This window comes from Neopelma chrysocephalum, unplaced genomic scaffold (genome assembly GCF_003984885.1).
Source record: "Neopelma chrysocephalum unplaced genomic scaffold, ASM398488v2 Primary Assembly neopelma1_119, whole genome shotgun sequence".
NCBI classification, from domain to species: domain Eukaryota; kingdom Metazoa; phylum Chordata; class Aves; order Passeriformes; family Pipridae; genus Neopelma; species Neopelma chrysocephalum.
Genome location: NW_020897781.1, coordinates 1,158,233 through 1,174,993, shown reverse-complemented (window position 1 = coordinate 1,174,993; position 16,761 = coordinate 1,158,233). Strand labels below are relative to the sequence as shown.

General features: G+C 41.1%; 1 protein-coding gene across 7 annotated transcripts in view; it reads left to right on the top strand.

The window, feature by feature from the left end:
* The window catches only part of ZBTB46 (zinc finger and BTB domain containing 46), a 48,405-nt gene that overhangs the window by 5,443 nt on the left and 26,201 nt on the right, over positions 1–16,761 (top strand). For 5 of the 7 annotated variants that reach the window (XM_027697279.1, XM_027697281.1, XM_027697278.1 and 2 more), the window contains 3 exons: positions 1,545–1,672; positions 3,401–3,540; positions 10,189–11,158. In XM_027697279.1, coding sequence (XP_027553080.1) covers positions 3,487–3,540; positions 10,189–11,158 — 1,024 coding nt within the window. In that variant the 5' untranslated portion in view covers positions 1,545–1,672; positions 3,401–3,486. Of the gene's footprint in view, positions 1–1,544; positions 1,673–2,938; positions 3,048–3,400; positions 3,541–10,188; positions 11,159–16,761 lie in introns of those variants that run through there. The other 2 variants (XM_027697283.1, XM_027697284.1) reach the window with 2 other exon arrangements.

The window sequence follows — 16,761 nt, the reverse complement described above, 5'->3', positions numbered from 1 at the left end:
ACTTCTCTTTAAAAATCACCTCATGATTCTTTCTCCTTTGGCTCCCTCTGTTTTTACGTACTGAGTTTGGGAACTTTGGCAAAGATCCCCTAATTAAAAAGCCAAAAACCAATGAGAAAGTTTAGGGGAAACCATTCTTCAGGGCAATTCCCAGTGTGATAAGTTTAGAGTTCTCTAACCCTCTTTTTTTTTTTTTGAGGTCCTTTTTATCTTGTTTTTTGACTAATAGATGCACAAGGGCAGAGTCTTTTGCTTAGATTTCTTTTGTGACTTTAAATTTGAAGCTTAGGATCTTTAGGAGCTAATGGCACTTGGACAGGTAAGTGTCATGTGAGCCACAGACACTGGGGTTTTTTCAGATTGTTTTTTAATCTTCACTGTTAGAGTAGCAGATATATCTGTAGCTAGATTCTTTTTTTTTTTTTTTATTTTACCAGACTTCTCAAACCTGGTTCCCTGTAAAGCACTTGCTTTTTAAGCCCTGGATAGTTCTGCCATGTTCCTTTTGTGTTCTGCAAAGTCTGTGGTGTGGGTAGTGTTGGATCTGTCCTTCTCTTGGTGGAACGAGATGAGAGAGAATGGACATCAAAACCAGGGGAATGATATGAGCAAGTGTTGCTGGGCTGTGATGGAGAGGGGATGGACAGACAGGCACATGGATGGAGTTGGAAGTTATGGGGCAATAAATAAGGGGAATGCAAAGTGCAGTGAAAATATTGCTGCAAGCAAGCAGTTGGAACTAGAAGCACACACCTGTGCCCTGTGGGAAAGGTGCATCCTGTCATATTAGCACGTTGTTACCCATTGGAATATTGTATTTCAGGCTGCACAGCTTTTACAGGCATGGAAAATAAAACTTCCTTCTGCGTTCTCTTAAGTATTTGCATCTTTGTGGGGTTTCTTTTTTCAAAGCTTGTACCTGTTTGTAAGAGGAGCAAAGTGCTTTCCTTGCTACCTTTGTGGATGCTCTGTAACGTGAAGGTCATGCAGGCTTTTGAATACTGTGGTTCAGTAGAGTTGGGTGGGAATAAAACTCAAATCTTTTACTTTTGCATGTGGGCACATCGTTTTTCTGTAACCTTAGGCAAATATTTTGGTTTGGAGGGGAATCACTGTAACCATGAGGTGAGATTAATACTAACCCCATTTCAAGTGTGTGGGTGGCAGGGGTCACATAAACATTAACTGAAACTTTGATGTCATCTGAGACAATGTCAAAATGGTTTCAAATCATTACATAAAGTACCAGTTTTTAAGATTGACTTTTTCAAAGCACTTCTGTCCGGAAGCATAGTCAGAAGTTGTTAATAATCTTCAAATTGGTGTGTTAAACTCTTTAAGTTAGCACAAGGGCTAAATAATTTTCCCTGTATGCTTCATTATAGAAATACATCAGAATATTTCTTGTTGAAATGGCAAACAGTGTTGTAAATGGGCAATTATTTTAACTGTTGCTCGTAATTATGTGACACCAAAGGGCTTTGTATTGAGTTAAAGTTCAGATTCTAATTTTTGCCTCCTATTCTTTCCATTCCCAAACACAGGACATCTGATGAACCTTTTGGAGCTTGTTACCAGAGACCATTCTCCTCTCTTCATTGAAACATGCACTGCCCAGCTGTGAAACATCGCGACATTTATTTTTGCTAACAGGAAACACTTTTAAATATCGGTAAGTTCTCAGCATTTAAAGATATTTTTGTCATGTGGTGTGGGAAAGAGAAAGAGGAGCTGGAGATAACATTGTCGTGGGGGCTGACAGTTCTTTATAAAGCTTGACTTTACATTCATAACAAGGGGTCATTTAGAAATCTTAGCCAACTGCAAAAGTTGGAAGAAATACCTCTGGCTATTCTTCTGCTCCTTCCCTGTGGCAGAGGTGCCTCCATTGATTGTGGTCACTCGGTTCTCATCTGTTTGATCAGAAGAGGAAAACAGGTGCAGAGCTCAAAGCAAGGAGAAAAACTGCAGAGCAGTTCAGAATAGTGTAGGCTCAGCTTTGCCATTCCTGCCAGTCTGTTCTGGCTCCTGTTGTGCCCTGGGACAGAGGTGTAAATGAGAGTTTTAACAGTAACAGCCCTAAGTCCAAGTGAAAATACGTATTCTTGTTACCCTTTGCTAACAGAGTAATTTCCCAAGTGTCTGGGTTGGTCTGGCTCCCTCACTGCCCCACTTTATTTTTTCTTAACTGTCTAAATAACAGGACTAAAAAGAGCTGGCCAAAACAATTGCTATGGAGAAGCAATCAGAATTAGAGAAAGGCAAGACTTGGCCGTCTGAAATAGAAATTGAGAACAAAGTCACTGGTGTTTGCTTCAATTGGGTCATATTTGTTTTCAGGATTTTCGGTTCTGTTTGCCATAAGAATGCTTGGATTTTCCTTATTGCTTCATTTGTTTATTAGATATTTTATTTCGCCTTCTATAATGCCATTAGTTTGTGTTGGAAAAGCTTTCTTGATTTTTATCTTCTGATGTTTTCTTTCACAATCTGTTACTACAGAAGGTCAGTTTTGAAATCAGCAGTATTGATTTATAGCTTATTTTCATTAAGAGAGCTAATCTGTGTATTGAAGATGTTTGAAATGCAGAGATCAAAAAAGTCTTTGTCATGGCTATCAGCATAAAACTTTAAATAAAACATACTCAAAAGTTTAAGTTGGAAGTTAAATATTGCCGATATGTGCTATTCTGAAGAAAATAAAGTTTGTTTTGTATAAGAAAAATAGGTGTACAAGATGATAATGCTAGTGGATGTGTCATCACAGACAAAAGCATTGGTGTAGATGAACTATTCCTATTCCTTGTAGCTTGTAACTGTAAATAGGATTTATCTGAGAAGTCTCTCTGTGAATGTGCCTTTCACATATACTGAAGTACCTGTACTTTACACAGAATTTTAAAAATCTTGGGATGGTTTGGTCTCTTATCCCAGAATGGTGTCAACCAGTAGAACATTACAGGAGGAAATTCTCCCAAGTATTCCATTGCAAACTTCTCTCAGGAGCTGTAGTGGTAGCTTTTGAACCTCAGTATTTCATAGGTCAGGTAAGGTGAGTCCCTCCAAAGAGTCATTAAAGTGAGAATGTTTTGAAAAGCTCCCAAACAGGAAACCCTGTTGTTCAAGGATCTGTTTGAAGTTTTAGTAGCTAAAATTAGACTTTTTGTTCCCATACATTTAAGAAATAACTCCTGCTTATATTATAACTAAATGGTAGCCAGGCTTTAATTACCTGCAGTGTATTGATGTGATTGGAGTTAACTTTTCTGGGGTTCATGAAGTCATAAATAGGGATGTTATAACTGTGAGTTTGGAGGGAAGGGACCTCAAAATGCCTCACTGTTCAGTAATCTTGTAGTTTAATGCTAATAATTTCCTCTGGTTTTGCTTTTTGCCATAGTTCTGTCTTTCTCCTACAAGAGTTCACACCAGTGCTGTCAGAAGGTCACGGAACAGGGCACTACCTGTGCTGCCCTGGGGCTGTTGATGTCCTCAGCTGTTGTAGGAGAAACACTAGACCTGGAACCCAGTTTGTTACTGGTAAGAAATAATTGTTTGGGATTTTTATTTATTTATTTATTATTACGGTTCATATGTTTTCTCTAACAAAATCAGTAAATATCTCTTCACTGCTTTTTACTTTTAAGAACACTATAGCAAAATATGCATCTCTGGTCTTTTTTTTTTTTTCCCCCCTAATATTTTTAACTTTACAGTTTCCAAGTTTCTGATTTCCCTCCATCCAAAATACGGAGGTTAACAGTTTTCATTTAGATCTCATTTTCAGTCCTGCTTTTCTCTTTAAATTCTTCATGTGCTGTCAGAGCTAATGAAGGTTAATAAATGGATTTTTCTTCGATACCTGCAGAAATCCTGTGTTTTGGTTGCATTTTTGTGGTGCCAGCTACTGCACAGGTTGGCCCTGTAACTTCAGGTGGATGGTTTGACAGGTCAAAGGCCACAGCCAAGTCTCTGGTTTAGAGTTTTGGAGTAGAGAGTGAAATGTTTAATGATGACTCCCTGTTATTTTAAGCTGTGCTATTGGAGTTAGATTTTGCTTGTGGTTTGTGTTTGGAGATTTTGCTTGTGGTTTGTGTTTGGACTGTGCTTTAATGGAATACCAGAAGTGTGTAGTGTTCCATCCTGCTGTTTGAATTTTACTTTTGGGCTTTCTGGATTATATCTATGCAGAGATTCTAAATAGAGATGTTGTTTTAATGCTCTGGATGATGGGGTGGTGTTGGCTTGAAGTTGGAAAAATTTTAGTGAATCCTCATCAAGCTGATGTTAATTAAATGATACGTGTACAGTGACAGTTGAGTGGGCCAGTTCAAATTTCATAATAAAAATTGAATTAGTATTTTCCTTTAAGTTTACTGAAAATCATTTGCTTCCCAAATTCTTGCCTTTTCTGTAGTATTTCTCAAGCTGAATGATGAAACTTTTTTTTTTCTTCCTGTGACTCCTAACCCATAAGGCTGAACGTGCACTGTTGGGCTGTAATTAAACGTTCTCATCCCTGGTCATTGGGGAAAAGTGGTAACTGTTGTTTGCACGAAACCCTGAGCTGTGAGTAACCTCTCTGGCCCAAGGGTCTGCTTTGGTCTGTTTACAAACATCTGCTTGTTTCTCTTTGAATTCAGAGTTGTGGTCGGAATGACCAACTTAAACAACGGGTGATGGGTTTCGGGAATGGGAACAGGGCAGAAGAGTTGTTTTTTTGGCAGCTCTTCGTTTTCATAAGATGCTACTTACATCTATTTTGAACAAAGCTGAATATATGAGTATAATCTGGGGTTATCTAGTGTCAGGAAATTAAAACTCTATAGAATTGTGTGCTTCCTCTAACACACTTGTGAGAAAACTCTGCACTTGTGGAGATTTGTGCTTGTAAAGCTCACGAGCAGCGTCTTTGCAGGCAGTGACCATCCATTAATACCCTGAGTCTTTTTTCTCTCATTTACCAGAATAAGTGGTAGGTACTGTCCTTTGCAGTTGCTAAGGTTACATTGAGGGGTTTTGTTCCCATTCTTTTCAGCACGGGGCACACGGAGAGGAGGAATCCCGTGTGTTCCTGTTGTCTTTAATTGGATAAAAGTGAAACTTCCATACACACTGTGTCTTGTTGTGCAAGGAAGCATTTCAAGCCCAATCTCACCTTACAGAGCTCCTTTGCAGAGGAATTTAAAAAATGTTGGAATGTCTTGGGAGTGGATACAGGGACAGGACACAGGGGAGGCAGAGAAGTGGGGTGTGTTTGTTGGTCTTTTTGCATAATAAACCATTAGAGTGAATTTGAGTTCTTCCTTAATCTGTTTTTACTTTTCTCTAAAGGGAGAGGGGGGAGGAAACAACACATTTTTGGTTAAATTCCAGTTGGCATGTTTTCTCCAGGGAGCAGAGTGGTGGAGGAGTGCACTAGTGAGTATTTTGGTACTCTGGAACTTGGGTCCTTGGTATTAAGGGTAGAAACACATTTAGAAAATTGTAATGGACAAACTGTCATGTAGTTTAAATCTTCAGCTCACTTATATTCTGAGAGAGGAAAAAGTAAACAAACAAACAAATCCTAACAGCAACAAACCCCCCCAAAAACTCTCCAGGCCTCTCTTTTTTTTTTTTTTCCCCTGTTTTCTTTCTGAGTGAAGGAAGTTTATTTTTGGCCCCACTGTTGCCCAGGGGACTGCTCTGTAGAGGACTTTGTGTGTACTTCATTTCTTGACTGTGACTTTTTGTCAAAATTCAACTAATACTGAGATTTAGATGCAACAAATTTGTACCCCTTAATTTTACTGGTGTTAAGATTTTAACACTTATTCTGATTATGCTGAGAGGTATGGCCTTGTAAGTGTTGCTGGTTACTTTTCTTAAAACCTTTCCAATGGGAAGTGAGGTTTGTGTCTATTTAAACTCTTAACTGTGTCATCAGGTGATACTTTCATGTTTAAGTAACTGTATTGATAGTGCAAAATAAGGCACTTTCATAGATGCTCTATTTGTAGAACTAGATTCATTTGAGCTAGGGTTAAAGATTATATAAATTATTAATGGTTTATTTAAGACCAGCTTTTTTGACATGAAAAATAAAAGGTAGTTCTGTATCCTGACAGAAATTTAGTGGCAGTGGCTATTAAATCTGTTCACACTATTCTTTTTGCTGTTACATGCAAGGGTTTGTTTAGGGACAATTTTTTGTTGTTGTTGTTTTTGGAAAAGCAGTAGACTTGAATTACTGTACTGTCTACGCATTGGCTTATGAAGAAAGCCCGATATCCTACAATTTATTTTGTGGAAAACCTTCAGATGAGCTTTCATGGTTCATTGGCTTCCTGGAGAGCTGTGCTGTGGTCATGTGCTGCCACGGCAGGACCAGCCCTAAAGAACTCTAGTAGGTCCCCAACTTTGAAATCCTTCAGTGTAGTAAAAAGACCTGAGATAAAACAAAAAATACATCATTGGTCTTTGAGATCTGTTTCTAAGAAGACTTGACAGCTTATTCCATCTTAGCTGTGCTTCCACTAGAAATTTGAAGGGTACAGCTTTTCTGAAGAAATCCTTCCACAACATTTTTTAAGTGGAGATAAATATCATTACCAGGAAAAGGGGAAAAAAAACCCCTAAACCAGCAACAAGCCACAAAACAGCATGTAAAATTGGAACACAAGAGCACAGGGTTTTAAAGCTTCCTGAGTTTTTAACTACTAGCAAATTGCCTTAAATTTAACTTGGATTAATTCCCTAGTGATCCTTGACATTAAATGGATGTTCTGGTTTGACATGGGTGGACAGAAAACTAATTAATTCCTCTGAATTTGAGGCATATTTAATTTTCTCCCCCAAAGACCTCTCATTTAAAAGGTACAATGCCTGTGACAGATGCTGAATGTGGAGCGATGTGTGTAAGGTGGCAGACCTTCCATCAGGGGAAGATCAAGACATCTACAAGAATAATTCCTGACTTGGAAAATGTTAAACTTTATTGATTACACTGAACATGGGAGAATCCACATCATCACTTGCTTACTTGAAAATGTTGTGATGTGCCCACCTCACTGGCCAGTAGGGAATCTTGCATAGATTTGCATGTGTCTGGTAAAATTTCCCTGATATCTTTTCTCTGACTTTGTCTCCTGCTTCCCAAAGAGATGAGCAAGTGCTTCATCCCTAAGTAGCACTAAATTAGTCAGTCCCTGAACTTCAAGCTGATCCAGTCTAAACCAAAGGTAGCAAGAGAGAAATATTTTAAAATCTGTGTTTCTGCCATAGTCAGCTTTAAAAAAGGACAAGGTGTATCTGAAGTGGACTGTTATCAATGAGAGGGGAACCCAACCCACTGCACTTAGCTCAATAAATGTATGAAATAGCAAATAAATAAAATCTCAAGGAATTTATATAATTTCCAGGTGAAGAACATTGAAGAAGAAAAGCTCTTGTTGCATAAATTCCCAAGAGCAGATGGAGATGTTGACAAATACTTCTGATGCTTTTCTGTATGAAATTGAGGAAGAGAAAATTATCCTTGCAGGAGATTTCCCTCTCCCCCCCCCCAGTTCCAGGGATTTGCTGTTTTGGAATATGGATTTTGATATCCATGAAGGTACAGTAAAAGGAAATCCCATATCCAAAATATTCTGATGGCTTCCTGATTGTATCCTGCGAGGTTTTCTTGCGTCTCCCTCTGAATCGTGTGGATATGGCAGCTGTTGGAGACAGGACTGATGATGGACAACTCACTTTATCCTATGTGGCAATTCATATTTCCTGAGGGGACAAAGCTGACTCTTCAACTCCTAAAAGTAGATGCAGTAGTGGTTTCTGGAATAAAGACAAAACTGAGCTGTCATTCTGCCTTACGAGGCGGTTCTCTCCAACACGGAGATGTTGGGAAGCTGTGGCAGCCACCTCCAGAGCCTGGGTTAGAGAACTGCTGTGCTGGCTGGTGCCATCACACCCTTTTCAGGTCAAACACCTGAAAAATCCGTTAGTTTTTTTTTTTCCCCCATGCTCCCTGACTCTGATTCTTTGTTTGGTTTTCATTGATTTATTTCAGTTATTTGAGATGGAGATGGCGTCTGTGTGAGGATTTGGTTTGAGGTCTCCAGGCAGATTTCTGTGGTAAATAGGTGTTGCTCAGTGTACAGCTGTAATGTTATTGACCTCTTCCAGTTCAAATGAAAAAAAAAGAAAGTGGTTTCTCTGTGCATTCTGTGCTTAATTCTGCAGAAAAGCTGCACTGTTTTGAGTTTGATGAACACCAGTTCAGGCTGTTTGTGTTGCAGGAAGATGGTCCTTCCTCTCTCGAGGGAAGCAAATGCTTCTGAGTGATCAGGGACAGCTGGTCATGCAAATCAGCATTTCCAAGGCTGCAGAGAGGCAGCTCCATCCTTGCAGAACTGGGGGAAGCTTGGAGCAGTCTTGCATAACTTGAACTTTTGAGTCATCAGGTGACTCTCTCGAAGGTCCCATCTCACGTTTGTTCTGTGGGCTGGGAGGTGCTTTTCTGGCCAAGAGTGTTGACTAAACTGCAGCTGTTTTGCTGCTGGTGACGATAATCATAGGGCAGGGTAAGGGAAGGGGGCAGGGGGCTTATGGGTCTGTATTCCACAGTACAGGAAACACACTTGCATGTGTCAGGATACTTCCTTAATCACGGCTGTCCTAGAATTGTGAGCCAATTCGAGCAGATGGGACTGAATTTGTGTGTGAACTCGATGGATGTTAGAAACGTGCTCCAGGCTCTCATCAGCCTCCTTAATGCCAGTGTTTATATTGAACCGTGTCTGCTTCAAGACTCTAAGACCTGAGAGATTTCAGTTTTATAAGTAACAACCAGTAGCCTAAATCCAGGCTTCTGGATGTGTGTGCCTGCCCATAATAACATTTGGAACTAGGTCCAGTTTTACAGTTGTGTGTTGACACGTGGACCCTCATATCAATTCTACAGTTGAAACTTTTTATATTGGAACAAATGTAAGTTTCTGAGAGAAAGGGGTAAGATACCCTTCACCTCGGTGCTCTTAATTAGTTGGACTGTTAAACCACTGTGACATGGTGTATAAATCTAGGTAATAATTTCCCAAAAAGTAGTGTAAGATAGAGAAAATGGCAGAATTGAATGCCAAGGAATTTGTAAAGCTGTGGCAGCAAACTATGGAGTTGCAAAGGTAATAACTGGGTAACATTCAGTCTGAAAATCCTAACACTGCTTATTACTGTCAATATATACACATTTAGGACCTTTTTTTTTCTGTTTTGGTGTGTAAGAGGATAATTTGGAGCATAACTTACAAGATACATTGCTGCTGGCACTGATACCTTTTTTTTTTTTTTGGATAATACTGCCAAATTTTATGAAAGGTGATCAAAGACCCTGTGAATTTTTTTCAGCTTTGTTATGTTGGTCCTTTTTTTAGGGGATCATGAGAATTTCTCTCCCTGATATCTCAGGGTGTCTGTGAGGTAAACTTGGAGATGTAAAGCCAAGGAAATAGCATGTTTGTTGCAAAGTAAAAAATCTTGTGCCTGTAAGTAGTTAAGCTTCAAACAACATTAATTTCATAGTTGTGATGTATTGCTAGTTTAGTTTGGGTGGGGACTTAAAATTTAGTGATCTGTGGTCTTGGATTTGCCTGACTTTTAAACCGTATTTATGGCCCCTCCACAGCAATATAAACAGGAGAAATGCTGGATTCCATTGGCTTTTGCTGTGTGAGGATCTCAGCTATTCAGTGTACTACACATCATGCTTGTTCCCTTGAGGACATTGTGTTAAAGGATGCTCTTCAGTAGTCTTGCCTCCATCGGTGTGGTTTCAAGTGCAGCACCTGTCTCAAACCCAAATTTTGCCAAACTCAGGGTAAAAACTGACAGCTGTTGTACCCTGGTGACTTCAGGTTTCCTTAAGAGTCTGTAGTAATTTAAAGAAATGTTTCTCTGGGATGTTATGAGCCACGGGAGGATTGGCTTCAAATCTAGTTCTTCTTAACATAAATTACTTGAAGTCTGGTCAGAGTGAGCTGCATCATGTCAGTGGATGTGCAGTTGCAGGCAGTAGCTGTATTTGACATTCTTTCCCGATGAACCTGTTGCTTAATTTGGCACCGCTCGGGGTTTGCCTCAGCCTTCGGAAAACACATCTGTGAGCTCATCGTGGATTTTCGTAATACTGTCATTTCCTTCCCTGTGCAGGACTTGTGGAAGAGGAAGCATAAAGATTTCCAGATGAATAACCGAAAGGAAGATATGGAGATTGCTTCCCACTACCGTCACCTGCTGCGGGAGCTGAACGAGCAGCGGCAGCACGGCATCCTCTGCGACGTCTGCATCATCGTGGAGGGCAAGATCTTCAAGGCTCACAAAAACGTCCTCCTGGGCAGCAGCCGCTACTTCAAGACTCTGTACTGCCAGGTGCAGAAAACCTCTGACCAGGCCACAGTCACCCACCTGGACATCGTCACCGCACAGGGCTTCAAGGCAATCATCGACTTCATGTATTCCGCGCACCTGGCGCTGACCAGCCGCAACGTCATCGAGGTGATGTCGGCTGCCAGCTACCTGCAGATGACAGACATCGTGCAGGCCTGTCACAACTTCATCAAAGCTGCTCTGGACATCAGCATAAAGTCTGATGCCTCGGAGGACCTCGTCGATTATGAGCTGGGAGCCCCTTCCAGCAGCAGCACGGACGCTTTGATTTCGGCGGTGGTGGCTGGCAGGAGCATATCTCCGTGGCTGGCTCGGAGAACCAGCCCGGCAAACTCCTCTGGAGATTCAGCTATTGCCAGCTGCCACGAAGGAGGGAGTAGTTATGGAAAAGAGGATCAAGAACCAAAAACAGACAGCCACGAGGACGTTTCGTCCCAGTCTCTCTGGGCCAGTGACATGGGCTATGGGTCTTTACGTATCAAAGAGGAACAGGTTTCACCGTCACATTATGGAGGGGGTGAGCTTCATTCTGCCAAGGATAGTGCAATACAGACTGGGTTCTCGGAGCAAGGAGTGGGGGATGGCTGGCAGCCCACGGGGCGCAGGAAGAACAGGAAAAACAAAGAAACTGTGCGGCACATTACGCAGCAAGTGGAGGACGACAGCAGGGCAAACTCCCCAGTGCTGCCTTTTTCACCTGCCTCGGGATGGCCCTACAGCAGTCGAGACCCAAGTAAGTCATTCTTCCAGTTTTTGGGGCTGAAATTAAAAAGTGTTGAGTTCATTAGATCTGTTTGTGGTGTGATCTTATCAGTCTTTGAATTACAAGCCTGACAGTAGAAACTTGTGTTGCCAGCGATTCAGAAGCACCGAGTGCTGCACGGTTCAGTCAGGAGCCTCAGTGTCACAGGCTGGTTCTCCTGTAAAACCAGAAGTTCGGTTTTGTTCTGGGCTTGAACGGCCTAAATCACCCCCAAAACACCTCTATGATTGTTGGAATTAGCGAGAGGAAAGGTTGAGATTTATTTTAGCAGGTGTGCAAACTGATGTCAGGGTTGAAGAATTTTCCTTCATGCAGTGTGTTGATGATGTAATTACACCACACGCAGGTGTAATTCAGTCCTACCGATACCATCTCCAGAACTTCCTGATGTTCAGGTGTCACTTTCTCTTAGGTGAGAAAACCACCATAGCTCATTGCTGGTAATGGCAGGGTCAGTGTTTGGTAACTCTTAAGAATAATGTGCTTTTTCTGAGGCACTACTGTGGCTTCTAATGTATTTTGATGTGTGACCACTTGTGGTCTGAGATCAGTGGCTGCTTTAAAGTGTGTAGCCAGTGAGAAGAATGTTTTCTTGACTTCCTTTGAATCTTCAGCAGTTATTTTTCTGTCTCATGGTAATTGTCCTACTTGATTCATTGATCAGTCATAATTAATAGATCCTGGAATGCTTCTGAACCAGGAGTTTGGTGTTTTTTTCCTAAGGACTTTAAGGAAATGTGTTGACTTGAAGAACTTAGTCCATGCTGTGAGTTAGCCTGCGTTTCATTGCATACCAGAACCCAAGTCAACCAGGAGAAGGGTGTGTGAGATTGTAGACTTTTATGTTGCCAAATTTGGATTAAAAAAGCAATATAAAGAGTACTGAAAGTCTTAAGAGTCTTTATGGGCTGAAAAAGGAGGTTTAAAGTGCTTACATTCTGGAGTTTAAATGTGGTTTTCATTGAACGGGTAACTCTCTGCAAATGTCTTGAGATTTATTATGTTTTATGGTTATCTGCTGCAGCAAGCTTGCATGTAATTATTCTAATTAGCTGATGATAAAATCTAAACAACGTCAGTTAGAAGAAAAATGCAAGATAATTTAAGATAACAGTGATTTATGATGAATCTTGGTTTTATAATGCATGCATTTTAGGCTTTGTTTGAGTTAAGACTCAGCCTGGATTGCCTGATGTGCTGTTCTCATGCAACTGTTTTTCATTTTTCATGGCATCCCATAAAAACAACTCAATCACTTGTACTGTCTGAGGGGTGTGGGCTTGGGACAGTACCTGGAATGAACCAGACATGGAGTGACTGCAGAAACAGAACTGCAGCTCTGATCCTCCTGGAAAACTGGTTACAGATTGGACATCTTTACTGAAAACAGTGCAAAATAGAAGACACTGTATTACTGGAAGCTGAATGAAGCGTAGATTATTTAATTCATAATTGTTAAGGAATTAAATTGCAGTGGCTGTTTGCAGATGAGAGGAAGATGGCTCAGGGGCTTGACTCAGCACAGTGCTGAGACAGCACGTCAGCAGGCACATCGAATTATTTGTTCCAAATCTTGTCTTAAATGAGGTTTCCAATAAAAGAGGTGGTTCCAGTGGTGGGAAGGGGGAAGCTGAGTGATGGTGGTTGGGGAAAGATGTCAATATTCCACTGGTGCTGGTAAAACAAAAGGAAAAAACGAATGGCAACACTTCTCTGTCCAAAATGAATATGCACAGGGGCTGCTGCTCCAAGAACGATGTGTGCCAAGTGTCCATGAGGAACAAGGAGGGTGTGTGGAGACTGAGCTCTTGGGGGTTCCCCATATTGGCCATCTGGAGAGATGAATGGAAGTGAAGTTCTCCTTCCTGCCCTGCTGGAAAGGGAGCTTTCTCTGTGCTGGGGGGCCTAAAATTGTGGGATGGGTGCATGTGGGCTTAACAGCAGGGATTGTCTCTGCGAGCCCTGCGTGTGTCTTGGGTCAAATTGTCTTGTCTCTGGGGGATTTTTTGGTATAATTTCAAAGGATTCGAGATGCAAATGTTCGGTTTCAGTTAACCTTGGACACCTTGCCAGCAGCCTCTTGTGTGGTGGATGTGTGGTTTGGGTGAAATCAGTTGGTCACTGAGGTGAGACTGCAGCTCTTTCAGTGTGAAGTGGGAGCACTCCTGCTCCCCCAAACCAGCCCTGTCTGAGGCCCTGAAGCAGCAAGGTGTTCTGGTCTCACGTGATTATTTCCCATATCCAGCAGGTGGAAGCAACTTTCCTGCAAACTGCTCCGTCTCCCAAGTTGCCAAGCTACAGGGTTCTGCTTAGTTTGAGTTTTGGTGCCCCAGGTTCTTCCCTCTCCTGTTAGAATTCAGCAGTAGTGTAGGGGTGTTGCAAACTTGAAGAATAATTGATTTTCTTGTGTGCAAATGGATAATGACACAGTGCAGACACTTTTAACAAATAATTGGGATGTATTTAACGTTCAGCTTGAAGTTGTCTTTGATTTAGTCGTGTCAGGTTTCATTCTTTAAAGCACACTTCATAGTCTGGGGCTCTTTTTCACTTCATTTATTTAGAAGTGTCCCATTGTTCACTTCTAAGATGAAAAGCTACTCATTTGCTGAGGAAATGGGTGTTGAATGTTCTTTCATAAGTAACTAAGAGGAAAGAAAGTTACCTAGAACTCTTTGTTCTTTGAGGCTCCTTCACTTTTCTGATCTAATCAGTTATTTTAAGATGCTGGTTGCTAAGGCTGAAAGCCCTCATTGTGGGATAATTTGGGTACCGTTTGTGAATGCCTCTGTGCTGGAGGACTAACACAGACCTTCTGGCAATGCAAAAGTTGATTTGGGAGGATCCAGCTTCAAAGTTGAGTCTTCCCAAAACTGAGCAAGGTACTCATTTGGTCTTGGTTGCAAACAGCATTGCATTTCAGCAGCATTTTGGTAGGGGAATCTTGCAAGTAACCACTGCATCACCCTTTGATTATTTGGGGCAGTATACTTCACAGACTGAAAATGCTGCTCCTGCTCCTGTATTACACAGGATTACTTCATTCCAGTTGTATTACAAAGAAGCACATTGCAGTCATTGAAACTGCTTTTCAAACAACTCACAGCTCATTCATACTCACCAGTGGTGCTTCTTTCAGTGACAAACATGTTCTTATCAATGCAGGCAGGTGTACTAAAGTGTCTCAGATATTTAAGCAGACTGTATTTAATTACTAATCAATGAGGTCTGAAAAAGACAAAGATTTTTTTTTTTAATTGAAAGGGTAAAAAAATTCTTTGTGAATCAGTTGATTCTTTCCCAGATGCTGGTGAGTGGGATGCTGCTGAGAGTCTTTGAATTTTACAACATTACAGATTAAAATAAAAAGGAGTGTCTGGAGTAATCGTATTAATGGTAATCAAACATCATGGAAATAGCAAAAGATTGTTCATGTCTGCCATGAGGAGTCTTCTTCATCCAAGAAAGGATGATCAAATAGGATTTGCAAAAGAATGCAAACAAAGTTGAGGTGCTGGATTGAGACTGGGACTCAGCTCTCAGTTTCCCAGGGTGGTGTCAGTCAAGCACAAAGCTTAATGGGGACCATCTTTTCATGCTAATTTCAGTTTATTAGTTTGGATTGTCTGTTCAGCATCAAACACATTAAGTTTTCTCTTTCTCATCCTGTTTGGGTTGTTCAGGATGTCAGCCTGTCATTCCTTGTATGAAACAATTCATATATATGTTTTTCTCACCAAGCCACGTAGCAAAATGTTGCTGGATTTGCTTCTTTGTGTAATGGAAAACTCTGTCACTTGGAAGGGTGTCTTTTGAAGAATTTATTGATGGCTTTATTAATGTGTTAATTCAAGCATAGTAATTATGATTCAGGAATTTTATTTCTGAGGAAATACTCCCACACATCTTCTGATTGTTTGCACCCAAAAGCTGCAAGTGGATTTCTGTGTGCCAATTGACTGTGAAATGAAGCTAATTATTTTAAAACCAGAAAAGTCCTTTTTAAAGAGTCTGTGCTTTGGGAACTCTTTGCCTTCCTTTGGTTACATGCAGTGGAATTTCTGTATTCTGTAAGAAGAGCTTCAGGACTTGATTAAGCCCAGAGTTGTGACCTCCACGGGAAGGACGGGCAGGACTGCACTGCGTCCTCCTGACTTTGCAGAGTTCACGGTCCCTTTAACATTTTCCCTCTCAAAATCTTTAATTATGCACAAGTTTCCTCCCTCCTGGTGAGGAGACGTTCGAGTTCCTCATTTTCCAATGACACACATGTGATGGCAGTGCCTGCTGCAGGGAGCTGTGCTGGCAGCTCCCCGGGACGCCTGGAGACAGCTGCTGTCGTCAGCCTTTCCCCATCCCTTTTCCTGCCTTGCTTTCTAGAGAGCAAATTATGATTACAGGAGCTGTTGGTGAGCACAGATGCTTAACAGTTGGATCATATAGTGAGCTTACATTGCAGAAGGCTTCAGAGAGAGGCAAGAAAACCCATTCTAGATGAACTCTCAACTGTTTTGTGCAGGTGAGGTCTCTGGACCTGTCTGAGTGCAGGCAGGTGAATGATTTTATTCTTGAAAAAAGTCTTTTTCTCATCAAGCTACCAAGGCTTCCTATAACTCTGTCCCTCTGTCAATGCAGATCTTTCCTTGATTCATATTTTCAAATTATTATTAATAATTCCATTGAAAATTCCATTGTCTCTGTTGTGATATTTGACAAACGTATCAGTCCAAGTAGAAGAATACAGATTTTGCAAAATGAGAAAAGGGGGGGGGGTAATGAGTGTGGTGTTTGTACTCAGGATCCAGGTGTTGAAGGAACTCTTAAAGATTTTTGTTCTGTTTTATGAGACAAAAACAAATGTATTGAAGGAGGTGTTAAGGAAACTCTTGGTAGCGTGTGGTGTTGAAATGATCCATGCAGTGTGGGAGCCAGAAAACTCCCTGGGACAGAATACAGTCAGTTGTTCTCCCTTTAAATGGACTTTGCTTTGAAGAGATAGAGTGTCCAATCCACCTACCATGGTCTGAGTCCTGGTTGCAGTATGAAAACTTCGGGCAGGGGTTGAAGTGTTTGTCACAGCCATGACTGAAAACTGGAATGGTTAAAATTTCAGTTGTCAGATAAATATCTGATGTCCTAAACCGACATAGGCTCAAAATTTCAATGGTTTCCTACCGTTAGTTTGTTACTTAGATCATAACTCAGCATATTCTGTGATTCTTTCATGCCTCATTTTGGAAAGATCACTTTTTAAGGAGGATAGGCATTTTGGATCAAAGCATTCAGTTTATTGGAAAGGTGTTGGGAGTATTTTTGAGGGTAGGTAATAATAAAGTACAAATTGCCTGCCACTTGGAAAATTAAGTTCATTACTGCATTTTCCCCCCGTCTTTTCATGAAGTTGCGTTTATGGTGCAAGGTATTAAAATTTCCTTTGCTACAAGAGGGTTTTAATGGTGTTTTACTTGGGGAGGTACTTCAATGCCATAAGCAGTGGTGGTCAGCAATGCCAGCCTTGCTTTCTCAGCCAGACCTGGAGGGGTTACAGCTTTGTGCTTTAATGCCACCCCCTG